Raw genomic sequence first — 16,547 nt, 5'->3', positions numbered from 1 at the left:
TATGGTGGTCTGGTTTTTTTTTAAAATCAACGTCACCAATTTTCAAACCTGTTTAAATGTCTCATTTCTTTGGGATTGTTTTTTTGCATGATAGAATGACATTCACAAATCATAGACCCCATCCCCTCAATCTCAACACCTTTTTTTAAAATTTTTTAAACTTAAATTAATTGTTTTTTAGTTTTTTTTTTTTGTAATTTGTTTAAATTTTTTTTTTACCCCACCTCATTTCTTTCAAACATACCCCACACATTAAACAACCATTTTCCTAAAAACACAATTTAATTTTACCTTTTTATCACAAATTACATTTAAATATTTTCAATATTGTTGTTTTTTTTTTTTCTTGTTGTTTTATCTCTATTTTCATTTTTATTTTCATACATACCCTCCCTCGACAATAGAGTGAATATAACAACATAACACTGCAAATTCATTACAATTTTTCAACATCAACAATTAACAAAAATAACAACAACAACAAGAAAAACAATAGTGATATAACATTAAAGTTGTAATAATAGTTGAATAGATATTGAAAAATACGAAAATACGTATATTGAACAAAAGAAAAAAAAAAAAACAAAAACAAAACCAATAACATATTTATAAATTTAAAAAAAATACCTTTTTAGATTAAATTAAGCAAATATTAAAGTAAATTATTTTCTTTATATATATATATTTATCTATTATTGTAATACATTTTCAGTAAATAATAATTAATATTCATATTAGTAACATTAATAATTAATTAAAAGTTAATATAATTCTTTTGAAAAGTAGTTGGCAACTCCCTCAAGGAATTCCTTTAATATCTTTTTTTTTTTTTTCTCGATACCAAAAATAATATATTTCCAGTTTTTTATTTTGTTTCGCAAAAATCAACAGCGCTGGTACCTTTTAGTCTGTGTCACCAGCAATTTAAGCTCAATTTTTAAAAATAGATATTCTGCAAAACAAATTTCAACTTTTTCTATTTTTTTTTTGTTTTGCGACCATTTAGAACAAAAAATCACCAATTCATAGTAGTAGTAAATAAATAGAATTTTGTTATTGTAAATCATTAAAATAAATTTATATCTATTTATAATATACAGTATTTTTATATAAATATATATTCATTTCACAAGACAGTAGTCAATAACTTTTATAAATTAGTACTTTATCTCTTTTTTGTTAGAGTGCAGACTCTGCACAAACAACAAAATAAACAAAAAGATCACTCTTAAAGTAGTATATCACTACTCTTAAGTTTATCATTTTTTGATTTTGTTAATCATTTTATATATATCTTATAGAATCATACAAAATCAGAGAAATTCAAACTTTCTCAACAACAAACAACAACGCACTTGAATAAATCTATTGTTTATTTTATCAATTTCATACACCTACAACAAACAACAACTTTATTTATATATATACACACACACAAATAATAAATAAAAAATGTTTAATCCAATAGCAACATCGTTGTCGGTGATCGAACAAATTCAACCGGCACAGAATCCTCAGAATATCCAGATGAAAAAGAGTAATAAGAGTTTGATATCGGGCGACATTGACAACTACTCGAAATCATTCTTTTCGACACCTTTCCAACAATCTTATATAGTAGAGTCACCGGTGACCAACCCACAAGCACACAGCATAAATAGTAGAGACGACGGTGTATATTCACCGCAGATGGTTGGCGATGCTGAGTTGCCTCCTCCCTATCCGAGCAGCGTTGCCACCGCCGATGACTATAGCGCGGTTGGCATCAACTACAGTGTATCACCACAATATCCACACTCACCATCGACATCAAACATCAAGGAATTCACATACTACAAGGTCAACGATCTGAGCAGCGAGAGTCTTAGCAGTGTTCGTGAACAAACCTTTGAAAATTCAACAACCACCAAACAACGACTGAAATTCGTTGGAAACTGGCTCATTCACCAGGCTAAAACCAGCACCTATCAGACTTGGATCAAGCTGGTACTACTGGTGCTCATCATTGTCGGCGTTTGTCTCGCCATTTTTGTATTTAAACTTCAAAAGCATCTCGATGTCCTACAGGAATTTGTCAACAAATTCGGTGTTGCATTGGGTGGTCTTGTATATATGGGTGTATTTATTTTATTAATTATATTTTTAGTACCAGTTACTATACCGACTATTCGTATGTTTCTTATTAGCTTTGTTTACTATTCAATCGAGAAACTAACATGTTTTTTTTTATTTTATTTAGTTGGTGGAATATTATTTAAACAATGGTTCGGTATGCTTTTTGTGTGGACTTCATCGATGATCGGTGCCACCATTGCATTCTTATTGGGAAGATATGTATTTAGAAAGTCAATTGCTAAAAAAGTAAATTTCAAAAACATTCGATAAAACATTTAATCTATATATATTAACTTAATAATCATCATATAGATTGAGAATAACAAAAAGTTGGTGGCTATCGATCAAGCTATTGGACAAGAGGGTTGGAAGATTGTTTTACTATTGAGATTGACACCGATCGTACCTGAAAGTCTATTGAATTATGCACTTGCCGTTACCAATGTTAAATTGAGTCATTATTTAATTTGTTCTGGTATTGGATTGTTACCTGGTGTTTCATTGTAAGTGTGTGATGTTATTATTAACATTCAGTTTAGCACAATTGTTGTTTCTTTAAGAAAATAATATTCATTTCTTTGTATTTTTTTTTTCATTCTTTTAGTTTCATTTATATGGGAACGATGATAGGAAACATATCAGACATTGGTAAGAAACCACTGGAGAAGAGTCAAATCATTATGTATGTCATCTCTGGTGTTGTCATGATTGTCACCATCACATTCATCACCATCATTGTAAGAAGAGCTGTAAATAAGAAATTAGACTTTGAAGAATCCAGAGGTATTCTCGACGAAGAGATCAAACTCCAAAACCAAGAGGCTCTCGAGGAAGAAGAAGCTTTCGACGAATATGAACCTCCATCATTTGTTAAGCCATAAATATATATTTAATAATAGAAGGTGTCTTATCTTTTAACACCTTTAAAGAAAAATGATAAAACTATAATAATAATAATCTCTATATATTTATATATAATTTAGATGTTAACAAACAACTACTACAACAACAACCAAAAAGTAACAACACTAAAATATCTCCAGTATTATTTATTTATTATAAATTCGATAGATTAAAGTATGATTCAGCATTTCATCTTCGACGATTGTATCCATGGAAAATAATAAAGTTTATGTAACTAACTACACATGTATATTTGTGTATTTCGCAGTGTGTAAATTGTATCACATTAAAGAAAAACAAAAAACAATAACTAGTTAAATTTACATTTATTTATGATTTATTTATATATATTTTTAATATCTGATGATTTGTTTTATAAAATATCTAACTATCACCGTACAATGGATTAACTCCACCTGTTGGAGCTTCTTCATATAATGGATTCTGGTTGGAAACAGACATCTTTTGAGTTTGTTGATTCTTCCAGTAGTCGTAACCTTTCTTTCCTCCGAATGCAGCCAGTGCTATTGCTGCAGCACCTCCTATTACGATTCCTGCAATTGCAGCGGCACCAATTGCAACTCCAGCTTTGACTGCGATCGATTGACAGGCAAAAGGCAGTGGGTCGTACGATCTGTATTCACATTTCTGTTTCTCTTCGTCACACCATCCCTTCTGGCATTTGGAATCGTCGGGAATACAAGCTCTCGGAATCTCTATGCAACCGGCTTGAGAATCACATACGCCAATCTTGCAGAATGACTTTGGTTGTTTGCACTCCACCGGTTTAGTCATACACTTACCGTGATGACAATATCCAATGTTACAAATATCGACTTGTGGACAAACCATTGGGGTGTGAATACATGTTCCGTTGGTGGAGGAACAGCTGTCGATGGTGCATGCATCTTGGTCGTCACACAACTTTGGAGCGTGAACACACGAACCTGAGAGACAACCATCGGCAGTACATTCATTCGAATCGTCGCAGTTCATTTGCACACCTACACACTCACCGGTCAGTCGGTTGCATACATAGTTCTGACAAGGATCGGTATTGTTGCATTTGTTGGGTGTGAATGTCATTTCACCTGTCTTTGGATCACATTTATCGATTGTGCAGGCATTGCCATCACTCACCAACTTTGGAGTAACCTCACAACTTCCATTGGCATTACAAATGAATGTATCACACTTGGTTGCAGCTGGACATGCACAAGCAGTACAATTTGCAATCGCACTATTTACACATTTACCATCTGATCCGCAAGAATCTGAAGTACATGGATTATTATCATCACAATCTAGAAAATAACAAATAGTCAATAAAAAAATTAATAGATGGCGCCAAAAATGATTGTTAAATTATTTTTTAACTTTTTCTAGTTACCTTTTTTAATATGAGTACAACCAACAATTGGGTCACATGAATCAGCAGTGCATGGATTATTATCATTACAGTCGGTTTTAACTTCAATACAGCTGTCGTTGGAGCATTTGTTTTGAGTACATTGATCACTGCTACCACACACCTTATCTTTGTATTGACATCCGAAATCTTTATTGCACTCCGCTATCTTACATGGAATGCTACGACAGACAAGTGGACTACGCTGGCAAGTACCGTTTGTTGAATGACTACAGCTTGCCATCTCACATTTGTTGGAAGGTGTGCAATCGATGGCTTTGTGAATGCAATGGTTTCTCCAGTTATCGTGCTTCAGAGCGTCGTTGCTATAGTCAGTTGGACAGAGATCGAGAGTACATGGATTTCCATCGTCACAGTCTCTTGGTGCATCACAACAGCTGGTACCAGTTCCTTGACAAGCACCACAATAATCTTTGTAGGCACAGTAAAACTCAAGTTCAGTTTCAATTTCAATCTCTGAACGATCGGTATGACGTTCACAATAGAAGAAATCAAACTTGCAACGATCACCCTTCTTTATTCCAAGAGTGGAAAAGTCAACACTGGCATTCTCCATCTGATGAATACCTCCAAGATCGACAATAAGCTGTCCGTTTACATAGACCCAGACATCGTCGTCACCCTTGAAGGTGAACACTTCATTACCCTTGTAGTCGAAACTTGCACTTGCATGCAAACAGAAATGGAAGTTGTGATACTGACCATTGTATGCTTGTTGTGGATCCCAAGATATCTTTGACCACTGGTCGGTGTATCGGAGATATTGATAGCTTCCGTTTGGTAATTTTATTTCATCCCAACCTTTGTTGTCGATGGGGAAGAAATAGTCGTCCATTAGAATGTAGCGACTCTCATCGGTGTTGGATCGGGTCAAAGTAAGCTTGGTGTTGATTGGTATATTGATACCGGGTGTATTGACAAACCAGCTATTAAAGGTAGAGGCATTGTTAATGGCACCTTCGAGAGGACGACCAACGAAAGCAGGTAGACCATTCACCAGGGTCTTGGAAACAAGTCCTCTGGTAATCTCACCATGACTCAATGGATATTCGAAATCAGGATTTAAACTTGGATGGTGATCATATATTGTAACTTCCAATTGTTTTATATTATCATTTGATTGAACTATAAAAAAGATAAGAAGAAATTTAACTTATTAATAAGTTACATGGAGGATATCAAAATGGTATAGTATTTAATAGTTTACCTTTTATTACTATAAATATTAATATAAATAATATATATTTATTTTTGGATATAAATTTAAATTTCATAGTTTATAAAATAGGAAATAGATATATTTAGATATGGAGAGGTTAAAGAGTGAAAAGACTTTTTAGATATTGAAATTGGTTTATAATCCAGGAAAAGAAGAAACCAATATTCGAGATTTATTTGTTTGATCCCAAATTCAGGTTATCGTATATATAGAGATAATATTTTTAGATTCACTTATAGTCGCACTTTTGTCCGACCATACTATACTAAGCAAAGCAATCCGTTCCAATCAATGTCAATCCAATGACATTCTCCATATGGAGAGTGAGTGGTAGATGTGGTGAACAATGAACAAACTATTCAATCACATCTCGTTGCGATTGATTATGGTAATTAAAATTGGTCATCTTTCATTAATCACCCATTAGTTTGTATTTATATTATAAAAAGCAATCTTGGATGGGTCAATATTTAATTGATTTCCTTTTAATAGTAGTATTTCTAAATTAGAGTATATCATTTTGGTGGTGTTTAAAAAAACCGTATATTACTAAATATATTGAATTCATTGGAATTCTCTTTTTTCGTGAATGTCCAATATCAATACCCCCACACATCACATTCATCACAAGTAGATCTTAGGAAAAATCAATTGGTTTAAATCAGCAACCACTAATAATTTTTACCACCACCACAATCACGAAAATAAAATAATTGTTATAAATATCAACATGTTTATTAAGTGTGTTCAATCAAATCAAATAACACTTGATTTATATTTAGTTACAAATTCGTTGTTTGACATTGTTGTTTTAGTAGCAATGACATGATATTATTTATTTGTTTTATTTTCAATGCACAATGATTAATTTTAAATAGAAGAACCCTCTCAATTCACTTTGAGATAACTATTAATTTGAAATCATACCTTTAGGTTTGGCATTATATTCAAATAATAATATAAATTACAAAAAATAAACAAAAGGTTATCATCAATATTATTTTACGACTATAATAAAAATAATGATGATATCATTAATAAATATGATAACATAGTTATACATATCTTTGTATGACATGTAACATTGTACTATTTTTGGTAAATTGGATCTCTAGATTATTGCTTTGCACCTCAAAATATAATTATTATTATTGTTAAATTTATAATATTATTAGTTATTTTAATAGACAAAAGACTGAAATAATATAATACTAGGTAAATATATTTCTATTTAATTCTTTAGTATGTGTGAGTATGTAATCCACTGTTTAGCTATCTAACTAAACATACATATATTGTGATTGTATGATCACTTGGATATCAACCTTTTCTATTCTCATAAGGCCATTGACTAGATATCTGAAGATTGCTTTTGTAATACTTCAAGTATGATTGTGGTTAGATGTCTACGATTCTAATTCAACCTATAATCATTAGAACAGACGAGATAGATTGACTTTAGAGTGATTGCTATCTAAACAGATTGATACTCTTTTTTTTTTTTTTTTTTTTTAATATTGCACCTTCAACTCAACGAAGTTGTTCAATTCTAAGAAAAGAACTTTAATATCGTTCTTACCATTATTTTAAGAGAATCAAATTCTAACAACAGTTAAAAACTATGATTCTTTATTGAATTATTATTATTTACTTATTCTTAAAATGTTTAACTTTCAACTTGATTGGTTTGCAAAACTATCTCGTATGTATTTGTTAAGAGAATCCCAAAGTACCAACACAACCAATATTGATTTTCATTAAATTTATATGAATAACATCATCAAATAAAGAACATTATAATAAGTTTAGAAAACCAAAAACAAAAAAAAAAAAAAAAGATTTTTTGTGAAGTTACAAAAAAATTTTTTGTAGGAAAATTGTATGAGTTGGTATGAAAACATACCATCCGTTTGACCATCGATTAGGTTTAGCATAATGAAACTAATATATATTGGGCAATTTCATTTTGATTGGATTGGTTGTTTTTGATTTGTTTTGCTTTGGTTTGTTTTGTTTTGTTTTTAATCTAACTACAAGCTGCAGCACGCTTGGAGTCAAATGGAATAATATTATTAATATCTCTTTCATTCCTGATCACTATCAGTGGAGATATGAATGACCTACTTGCTATAAAATGTCATCAACACTCAACACAACTACATTGAATTTCAAATCATTAATTTACCTATATTCAAACAAATGATAAAATCAATTGTATTATTATGTATGTATCTTTTTTTTTTTATCTTAAAGTTATATTATAACTAATATTGGTAAAATATTAAACAATTTCTTTCTTTTGCTCATTTATTTATTTTTAGTTATATTTATTGGTTTGTGTAAATCACAAACACCTCCAGCATGTGCAACAACCATTTCGGGATCAGCTTATGTTGTTCCACCAGGCTACTGTGCGTGGGAGTACGCTACTGGTCTAAGCAAACCAAGACAACTCTATGTTGCTAGTAATGGTGATGTCTTGGTATCAGACAACGGTGTTATCACTGTATTATATGATACAAATAACAATGGTGTTATTAACACTGGTGAAAAGGCAACTTTAGGTATGATTGTTTAAACATTCATATTGGTTTATTTATTAATTACTTTTATTTTTTTATAGCAACTGCTAGTGGTTTGAATCATGGTGTAACAGTATATGGTGGATATCTCTATGCTACAAGTGCATCCACTGTCTATCGTTGGAAGTATACACCAGGTAATAGAACCAGTCTCGGTACTGCACAAGTAGTTCTCAATGGTATGCCAACCGCCGGTCACTCAACTAGAACTGTCGCAATGGTTGATAATCTAAAGTTTTATCTTAGGTAAGAATAAATGATCATCATCATATCCATTAATTGTTTGTTAAAACAATAGATAACTAATTATTATTTTTAAATTGTAGTATCGGAAGTAATGCTAATGTAGATCCAAATTCAGCAAGAGCTAGAGTATACTATTGTGATGCTAGCACTGCCACTCTACCTATTACCTTGGCTAGCTGTGTCGTTCATGCCGATGGTTGCAGAAATGAAGTCGGTTTGAGATTCGATCCAACCGGAAGATTGTGGGGTGTAGAAAATGGTATCGATAACTTGCAAAGAACCGATTTGGTACCAGATGCTCATATTACCAATCCATGTGAAGAAGTCAACCTTTTTGATTCACCGGGTTCAGTAAGTAACAACTTTTATAATTCATTACAATAGCTAACTATTCAATTATAATTGTTAATTGTTTACTAATTAGTTCTATGGTTATCCGAGATGTTGGAGTGAAGGATATCTTCCACCTGCAAAATCAAAGGGTGTAGGTGCCAATTTTGGTATGACTTCTGCTGAGTAAGTAGATACTACTAGTATTAAGATAACAATATTACCAAAAATAGAAAGTTAACCATTTATTATTATTATTATGTTAGTGATACATGGTGTTTCAATCAAGCCAATGTAGTACGTCCAAAGTATTGTATGCCAGCTCACACCGCACCATTAGATTTGTTCTTTTGGAGTTCAACTACATTCCAACCACCATATGACAAAGGATTGTTCGTTGCATTGCACGGATCGTGGAATCGTCAACCATCGACCGGTTATCAAGTGGTACACATTGTCACCGATGTCAATCATAACCCAGTGAATGCAACTCTCACCAAGTTCTTTGGTGGTGTTCCAACTTCCACTGGTGACTCGTGGTCATTCCGTCCTGTTTCACTCGGTCGTTTAGCTCCATGCGGTGCTGGTGTTGCCGAATGTCTCTTGGTCTCTAATGATGGTTCCGATTCAATCGTTGCCATTCGTTACAACGGACCATAGACAGATAAACAGATAGATTGATTGTATAAAAAAATCGTTTTAAAAACAATAAAATAAAAATAATTGTTAATAAATGAATGAATTTAAATAAGCGCTTTATATTATATTTACTTGGGATGTATTATATTCGTCGAAAAGGTAGGTCTTTACTCTGGCACCATATCGAGAATGAGAACGTCTTTCTAAGAAATCTATTTCCTTGAGAAGAGTTGGACTACATTGGACACCTTTTACATTTTGGACATAGTTTTTGGTACCTGACCTTAAACTAAACAAAAAAAAAAAATAAATAAAATAAAAAAATTAAGTTATTTATAGTAATGATATCAATATTCCACCTAGGTGATCATGTTATCATTATGAGGAGGTACACATCCTTACTCATCCTTAGATTGACATATTCAGTTTGATTTGATTCCATTGTATTGTTTCTTCTTTTTCAATATAAGAGGATAATATCTTTAAGAGATTAATGGTCCAGATCAATTATCTCTACTTTATCTCCCATTTTCTTCATCATTTTGGGAAAGGGAGGAGAGAAGAAGAGAGAAACAGAGATCTTTCTATCGAGAATGAGACCAACCACTTGGTTTGAGACCTACCATCCACTTGCTCATAGACCATCCATTCTTAATACTAGCTCCTCAATCGTTTAGATACTCCACCTCCATGATTGTTTCCCTCTGCTGATCTCTTATGAGATATCCATATGGATTTGGTCTAGTCTTTGGTGCTCTAACTGCTCCACCTGTCCTTGCTGAATATTCTCTCTTCAAGTCTCTAAGTTCATGGAGATATATCTCCTGTACTCCTTCTTTACTTCAGGAGTAAGACTCTTTATCTTGCTCGACTTTGTTGATCTTGGTCTTCCAGTATCAATTCTGTACTTCTCACTCGCATCTGCAATTGCTCTCTTCCATCCATCTTTTACATATCCACGATCTCCAGGTTCTGATCATACAACTCCATATCTACTTGGGTCTTCACTTCTCAATCGTTGAGCATACTTGATTCTATCTCTTGATGTCATTTTATATACTTGTATAATAAAATGTCTGGATCTGACAAAGTGATAATATTCAGAGATGTCCATTTATACACCATTGTACTTTATCGAAGATGACGTGAGAGAGAAGATCGTTGAAGTGGATACCGAGATCCAGTTGTGATATCTTTGACTATGACCTACCCAATTACGTCTCTCTGTCATAACTCCAGATCTTAATCTTCCAGACCATGTCATCGATTGTACATTCATGTAAGGTATCTTCAAATGATTTTGTTTCAACAATGATCTATGTGATGTCTCGATGAGATCATTCCTCTTTGATGTCAATCTCCAACTAATCGATGAGAATACCAACTTTCCATCATTACCAGTATCCTCTGGTCTGATTGGGTTTGCTCTTGGATATACACTGATAAGGATGTCTTTATCAATACTTTGTGGATTGATATGTTGGAGAAGTGATAATGTCAATGGAAGTGAGATAGATACTGGATCTTGACCTCATTAATTGGTTGTGGATTAGAATAGGAGTTAATATCGAGGTTCAATGCATTGAATGCACTCAATTCCTTCATTTGATTGGAAGAGTACTATACAACCAATCGGATGACAATGTTTGAACTAGATTTGGATCTCCATTTACACCAATCTCTATACGATCAATGAGATATGGACCAATTACAGGTGTAACTGGATAAGTAGGATCTGTATTTGATATCTCTAACTCTAAGAATGCAGTCTCTATCTGATAGCAATAGTTTGGTGATAATCTAAACAAGATCGGGTTGTTAGTGAATGGACCAGGTGCAATGAAACAGGATCTAATTGCCATCTTACTTGATGTGATGTCTCTGCTATATTTGACTCTGGATGGTGAATCAATGTCTTCTTTCCAAGTACAGTTGTATGGTATAGCTCTGGATGTTGTTTAATTGAATGATGACTTAATTTAGATAATGTTTGTTGTGTGCTCATTGTTGTTATACTTCTTCTTTTATGTATCTGTTTGGAAAAAAGAAAATTGAAGAATGATTGGGAAATTGTATGATTCTTTCAGACCCCCCTCCAACTGTAGTTTCGATTGACATCATTCACTTGTTTCCAATGAGATAACATACATCAAGGTGGCATAATGAGGGAGTTACATATTCCAAGATACCTACCTTGCCAATCTTTCATTTATTAAGTCAGCCAACTATTATTTCCTCATTTTCATTTCTTCATTTTCAATTAACCAATTCAATCATCAGTATTCTCATCAACTTAATAATCTATAATATAACAATAACTAAAATAATTATAATAATAATCATAATAGCAATCAATTTGAAGAATTATGAAGAAGTAAAAACTGTAAAAAAAAAAAAAAAAGAAAAATTTGATGGTTTACACCATCCCAATATAAAACTGAATAAATCAATTTTTATATCAGCATGAACATCATTATAATGCATTTGCATAAAATGACTAACCTATTATTTACTTTACGTAGTCACCGCATGGTCAACCAAGCATTCCATCGAGTGGATAGCTTTCAATAAAGCAAATACTCCATCTCCCAATGAAAAGACTGCCAATACATCAGAATATGATATTAGAACAGGACAACAACTCCTGTACATTGCCAAGGACAAGGACGACTTCGCAGACTATTGCAGTGACAAACGATTTGGCAAAATTTTGTGGACCGAAATTCAAGAACGAATTAAAGACAAAAATAAAGGTAATCTACAAATCGCATTATCACAATCAAACTATCTTAAGAACGGCTTACTAACCTATTACTTTACTCTCTTCTTATCTTGTCTTGTATTATATTTACACTTTCTTCTTCTCCTTCTCTTTCTTCTCGCCTCTCACACCGCTCATTACTAACAAATTAATTAATTTATAGCATCACATAGACTAAATAAAATAAATAAAATGAGTGCAACAAATAATCACTCAATGGCAAAACTGTTAATGGAAAAAAATGATTTGTATATTTTCTTATACTGAAAGCTATTTAACAAGTAACGATCGCGAATCCAGAATTTCTTTTGGTAGTGCTCATTCCGTTTTCAAGCTATGCTTTCCTAACAAAAAAGAATTCAAAGATTCTGTGTTGGAAGAGGTGTTTGTCAATTTTGAACAAAACTCGCACGCAAGATTAGAATTTTAAACTATAGAGAAAGAATAAGACAGATTTATGGTTCAAGACGACAGCAGGTTCAACAAACCACACAAACAACTAGTGATGTTGTAAATGAAATAGATGAATATAATGGAAATGACGAAGCGATTGCTAATATAATTTTGTCAAGTAGATTACTATCAGATGATATATCACAAAGCGATGTATGTGATGATCAAGACACCATCGATGGAGTTTCCACAATAGAAGAGAATGATGATGTTTCACACCAAGATTGTTTCGTAATTGTCATGGGCACCACACAAATCAGTGTGTGAAAAAAGTTTTTCACTTTTGAAACGTCCATTTTGATCATAGTAAAAATTCAAGGTGTGCTTCTGTAGTTATCATTTTTTTACAATTTGTCGAGATTTTTACACATTAATTTCAAAAATTCTAAAAAAAAAAATTTATTTTGATAACTTTAACAAAAAAAAAAAATGATCAAACAATAGTTATTTAATTTGAGATAGTCAACAGTAACAATAACAGTAACAATAACAGTAACAATAACAGTAACAATAACAATAAAAATTAACTTCACTTATAGCAATAACAATATTAATTATAATAATAATAATAACAATAATTACTATAACAATAGTTTTTTTAATTTAAACAATCCATTTATTAGTTATTTTGGAGAGTCAAGATATGGAGATCGAATATCTTTCTCAGCAGATATTGCTACAAAACCAACAAACACTACAAATGCAACCAACGAACCAACAACAACAATATCAACATAAACAGCGAGCAACAACTCCAATTACAGCAACTACAACCACAGCAACAACAACAACGAACTTCTGAAATACAACAAAGACAAACAACACAAAGAGAGAGAAGAATTATCGATCCATCTGATGTTCGCCCATCGTTATTCGAAAAAGGACAAAAAGGTCTTTGTTAAATCAAATAGTATGACATTCCAGTGTATATTTAATTGATGTTTAGAACCTTCAGATAATTGTTCTGTGAAAAATAGTTTGAATAAGATGTAATGATCCTCCTCTATCATATCGTAGTGGTTAAGATGATTCCTTGTCCAAAGTAAGATTCCAAGATAACACATCTATTGAAATTAATTTTACATAATGTAAAACCTTGGAGGATACCTATATCGAACCACCTATTTTTTTTTTTTTTGTTAGTTCACATTCTAAACATCAATTAAATATGAATTAATTGACTTCATTTAAAAAAAATTCACAATTAATTAAGTAAAAAAAATATCATTTTTTTCTTGAATACCCCAAATATTTATGACTTGTTTATTTTGAGTTTTTATTGATACACTTCATTTCATTTTATTTCTATTCAGCTCACAACAATTACTATTTCTTCATCTTCAATACTCAAACTACATCATTATCACTTTCTATCACAACATATACTATCTTTTCATCTTTCATTGTTACTCATACACTTTCATCCTTATCAGTATCTATTTTATTTCTTTCGATTCATTCTCATTTACCTTATCCATCTATATATTATTCTTTGCTGCTTTCATAATGTCGCAACAACAACACCCACCGTTCACTTGTTGGGTAGAGTTTAGTAACAAGAAAGACGAACTCACCTTCGAGAACACCGCCAACTATAATCGTCTCATCCCTGTCATCAGAGGTTCCAAACAACTCGCTGTAGGTGACGGTTCTATCGATTTGTTCTCTGATGCAGCCAAGACCATTCAACTTGATGTTGAGACTCCAGTCGATAGGAATCTTCAGCGAATCTATGTCGCCACCACTCAACCACAGCAAGGCAAGTACATCTACCTTCAAGTCTACAAACCAACCACCTATGATACTAACCAGCCCACTCCTCATATTCTCCTTCTACCTTTTGTTATCTTGTCTTGTACTATATTTACACTTTCTTCTTCTCCTTCTCTTTCTTCTCGCCTCTCACACCGCTCATTACCCTACCAATCATATTACTTCAATCGTTCCTACACTCGTTTCCTACACACGTTTCCTACATACACACACATACATATACATACATACATACATACATACATACATCTACAAAACACTATTACCCATCAAACCTAAATATCCTTCCGAACTCTCTATAACTTCTTTTTCTGAAAAATGTTAGTCCACAATAGAATGACATTAGATATGCACTTAGATGCCAATCACATCTATATAATTAAAAATATTAATAAACCATAAAAAAAAATCTGAAAAAAAAAGATCAAAAAAGGGTGCTAATTTTTTGTGATTAATATTAAAATTGTTGATGGTTTTGAAATAAACAATATGATAAATAAATTAAGTTATTATGTATTAAAGATAATACTATCACATTTAGAATCAAATGTTGATAGAGTTTGTTTTGCATTGTCGTGCAATAGATTATATAAAGAGAGAAAGCATTATTTATACTTCAACTCTGATTTACTATATTTCAGAATAACACATCAGAATCATTTATATAAATATAAAACATGTAAAAGTGTAATGAGAGATTTTAGAGATCAAGCAGTACAATCACTTGAAGCAACTGATGATTATATGATTAGAACAATCACAAAATCAGATGAAGATAAAAGATCTGATAAATCAATACCATATGGTAAGTTTATACTTATTGTATTACAATTTAAATCACTTTGTTACTAACTATTGTTAATTAGATATAGATACAGATGTTCTAAAAATACTTTACGATATACCATTGACACCTTTATGTCTACCAAGCAATCTAAGAGTATTGGATTTAGGTGATTCATTCAATCAATTTATACCACCACATACACTACCCTATACACTACATACATTAAATTTCAGTAGATGGTTCAATCAGAAACTGGTTGCCTCTACTATCCCAGTGAATGTCAAGAGGATAACTTTCGGTGCAAATTTCGATCAGATGATCGATATTGATGTATTACCAGATGGTCTTGAATATTTAGAGTTTGGTTTGGAATATAACCAACCGATAGCCAATGGCGTGTTACCACACCAGCTGAAACAATTGAAGTTCAATTCATTCCGACAGGATCTCGAAACAGTTTCAATACCCAACTCTGTTACAACACTCAAGTTTGGAAAGTATTTCGATCAACCATTAATCAATACACTGCTGCCGGATTCGTTGACCGATCTAACCATTGGACCCAATTATAAACAACCATTCAATATCGATTCGTTTCCAAGTTCACTGAAAAAATTAACATTGTTTCAGCGCGTCATTGGTGGAACTTTACAAGACTCCATTGTAAATCTACAACTCGTTAGTCAGGAGTACGACGTTGATTATATGGATGATTATCCACTTGTCTTTCCTCGAAATCTAGTTAGATTGAGAGCTTGGAACGCTGGTGTTAGACTTACCAAAAGATTACAAGATACATTACCACAGACACTCGAGCATTTAACAATTAATTATATAAGCTATGAATTCTTTGATTTACTCCCAAAGACTCTAAAGTACCTAAGAGCAAAGATGGCCGGTGACATGCCATATCCAGAGCAAAACCAATTGCCACCGTCGATTGAAACACTGCATCTCTATCAGTGGCAACCAACCGAGTTACTACATTGGAAATCAATTCCTGAGAAGATAAAAACTATCACGCTGCCTGTAAAACACAACATATCGATTCCATTCAATGTAGATATTGCCCTATATGGTTACACCCTACGAAGATTAGACAAAAGTAACTATTTGTTTCTCAGGAACAATCTTCAAGGTGGTTTCATATCAAAGAGAGCATTACAAGCCAAATTTAATACAATGTCAAGTTATGCAAGGTTTATGCTCGATGTTTCGAATTAAACAAAAATCATAAATAATAAAAAAAAATTTAAATAAATAAAAATTAATCCAAGTGATAATGAATTATGAGAGATCTTTGATCTATT

At 32.2% G+C, this 16,547-nt stretch overlaps 7 protein-coding genes across 7 annotated transcripts; 4 read left to right on the top strand and 3 right to left on the bottom strand.

Annotated features, from left to right (window-relative positions):
- Positions 1-1,452: 1,452 nt before the first annotated feature.
- PPL_04794 (TVP38/TMEM64 family protein) lies at positions 1,453-2,996 on the top strand (the record flags this gene model as incomplete). Its single annotated transcript, XM_020575691.1, has 4 exons — positions 1,453-2,170; positions 2,240-2,361; positions 2,428-2,618; positions 2,720-2,996. 4 exons carry the CDS (start codon positions 1,453-1,455, stop codon positions 2,994-2,996), a joined length of 1,308 nt encoding a protein of 435 aa, XP_020434486.1.
- A 406-nt stretch (positions 2,997-3,402) lies between these two features.
- Positions 3,403-7,248, bottom strand: PPL_04793 (uncharacterized protein; the record flags this gene model as incomplete). Its single annotated transcript, XM_020575690.1, has 4 exons — positions 3,403-4,322; positions 4,409-5,572; positions 6,728-6,755; positions 7,246-7,248. The coding sequence occupies 4 exons, from the start codon at positions 7,246-7,248 to the stop codon at positions 3,403-3,405; spliced, it is 2,115 nt and encodes a 704-aa protein (XP_020434485.1).
- An 80-nt stretch (positions 7,249-7,328) lies between these two features.
- PPL_04792 (PQQ-dependent sugar dehydrogenase) lies at positions 7,329-9,484 on the top strand (the record flags this gene model as incomplete). The annotated part of the gene is made up of 7 exons (XM_020575689.1): positions 7,329-7,372; positions 7,920-7,939; positions 7,988-8,230; positions 8,290-8,494; positions 8,575-8,845; positions 8,919-9,010; positions 9,091-9,484. 7 exons carry the CDS (start codon positions 7,329-7,331, stop codon positions 9,482-9,484), a joined length of 1,269 nt encoding a protein of 422 aa, XP_020434484.1.
- Positions 9,485-9,580: 96 nt separating this feature from the next.
- PPL_04791 (uncharacterized protein) lies at positions 9,581-10,514 on the bottom strand (the record flags this gene model as incomplete). Its single annotated transcript, XM_020575688.1, has 3 exons — positions 9,581-9,752; positions 10,145-10,298; positions 10,460-10,514. 3 exons carry the CDS (start codon positions 10,512-10,514, stop codon positions 9,581-9,583), a joined length of 381 nt encoding a protein of 126 aa, XP_020434483.1.
- A 63-nt stretch (positions 10,515-10,577) lies between these two features.
- PPL_04790 (uncharacterized protein) lies at positions 10,578-11,672 on the bottom strand (the record flags this gene model as incomplete). Its single annotated transcript, XM_020575687.1, has 4 exons — positions 10,578-10,902; positions 11,090-11,238; positions 11,331-11,436; positions 11,653-11,672. 4 exons carry the CDS (start codon positions 11,670-11,672, stop codon positions 10,578-10,580), a joined length of 600 nt encoding a protein of 199 aa, XP_020434482.1.
- A 744-nt stretch (positions 11,673-12,416) lies between these two features.
- Positions 12,417-13,579, top strand: PPL_04789 (uncharacterized protein; the record flags this gene model as incomplete). Its single annotated transcript, XM_020575686.1, has 3 exons — positions 12,417-12,472; positions 12,662-12,940; positions 13,420-13,579. 3 exons carry the CDS (start codon positions 12,417-12,419, stop codon positions 13,577-13,579), a joined length of 495 nt encoding a protein of 164 aa, XP_020434481.1.
- Positions 13,580-13,669: 90 nt separating this feature from the next.
- PPL_04788 (FNIP repeat-containing protein) lies at positions 13,670-16,461 on the top strand (the record flags this gene model as incomplete). The annotated part of the gene is made up of 4 exons (XM_020575685.1): positions 13,670-13,719; positions 13,991-14,436; positions 14,992-15,255; positions 15,317-16,461. The coding sequence occupies 4 exons, from the start codon at positions 13,670-13,672 to the stop codon at positions 16,459-16,461; spliced, it is 1,905 nt and encodes a 634-aa protein (XP_020434480.1).
- Positions 16,462-16,547: the final 86 nt, after the last annotated feature.

Source organism: Heterostelium album (genome assembly GCF_000004825.1).
Source record: "Heterostelium album PN500 unplaced genomic scaffold PPL_scaffold4, whole genome shotgun sequence".
Taxonomy (NCBI): domain Eukaryota; phylum Evosea; class Eumycetozoa; order Acytosteliales; family Acytosteliaceae; genus Heterostelium; species Heterostelium album.
The sequence above is the reverse complement of the archived record's forward strand: the minus strand, read 5'-3'. Positions and strand labels throughout refer to the sequence as shown.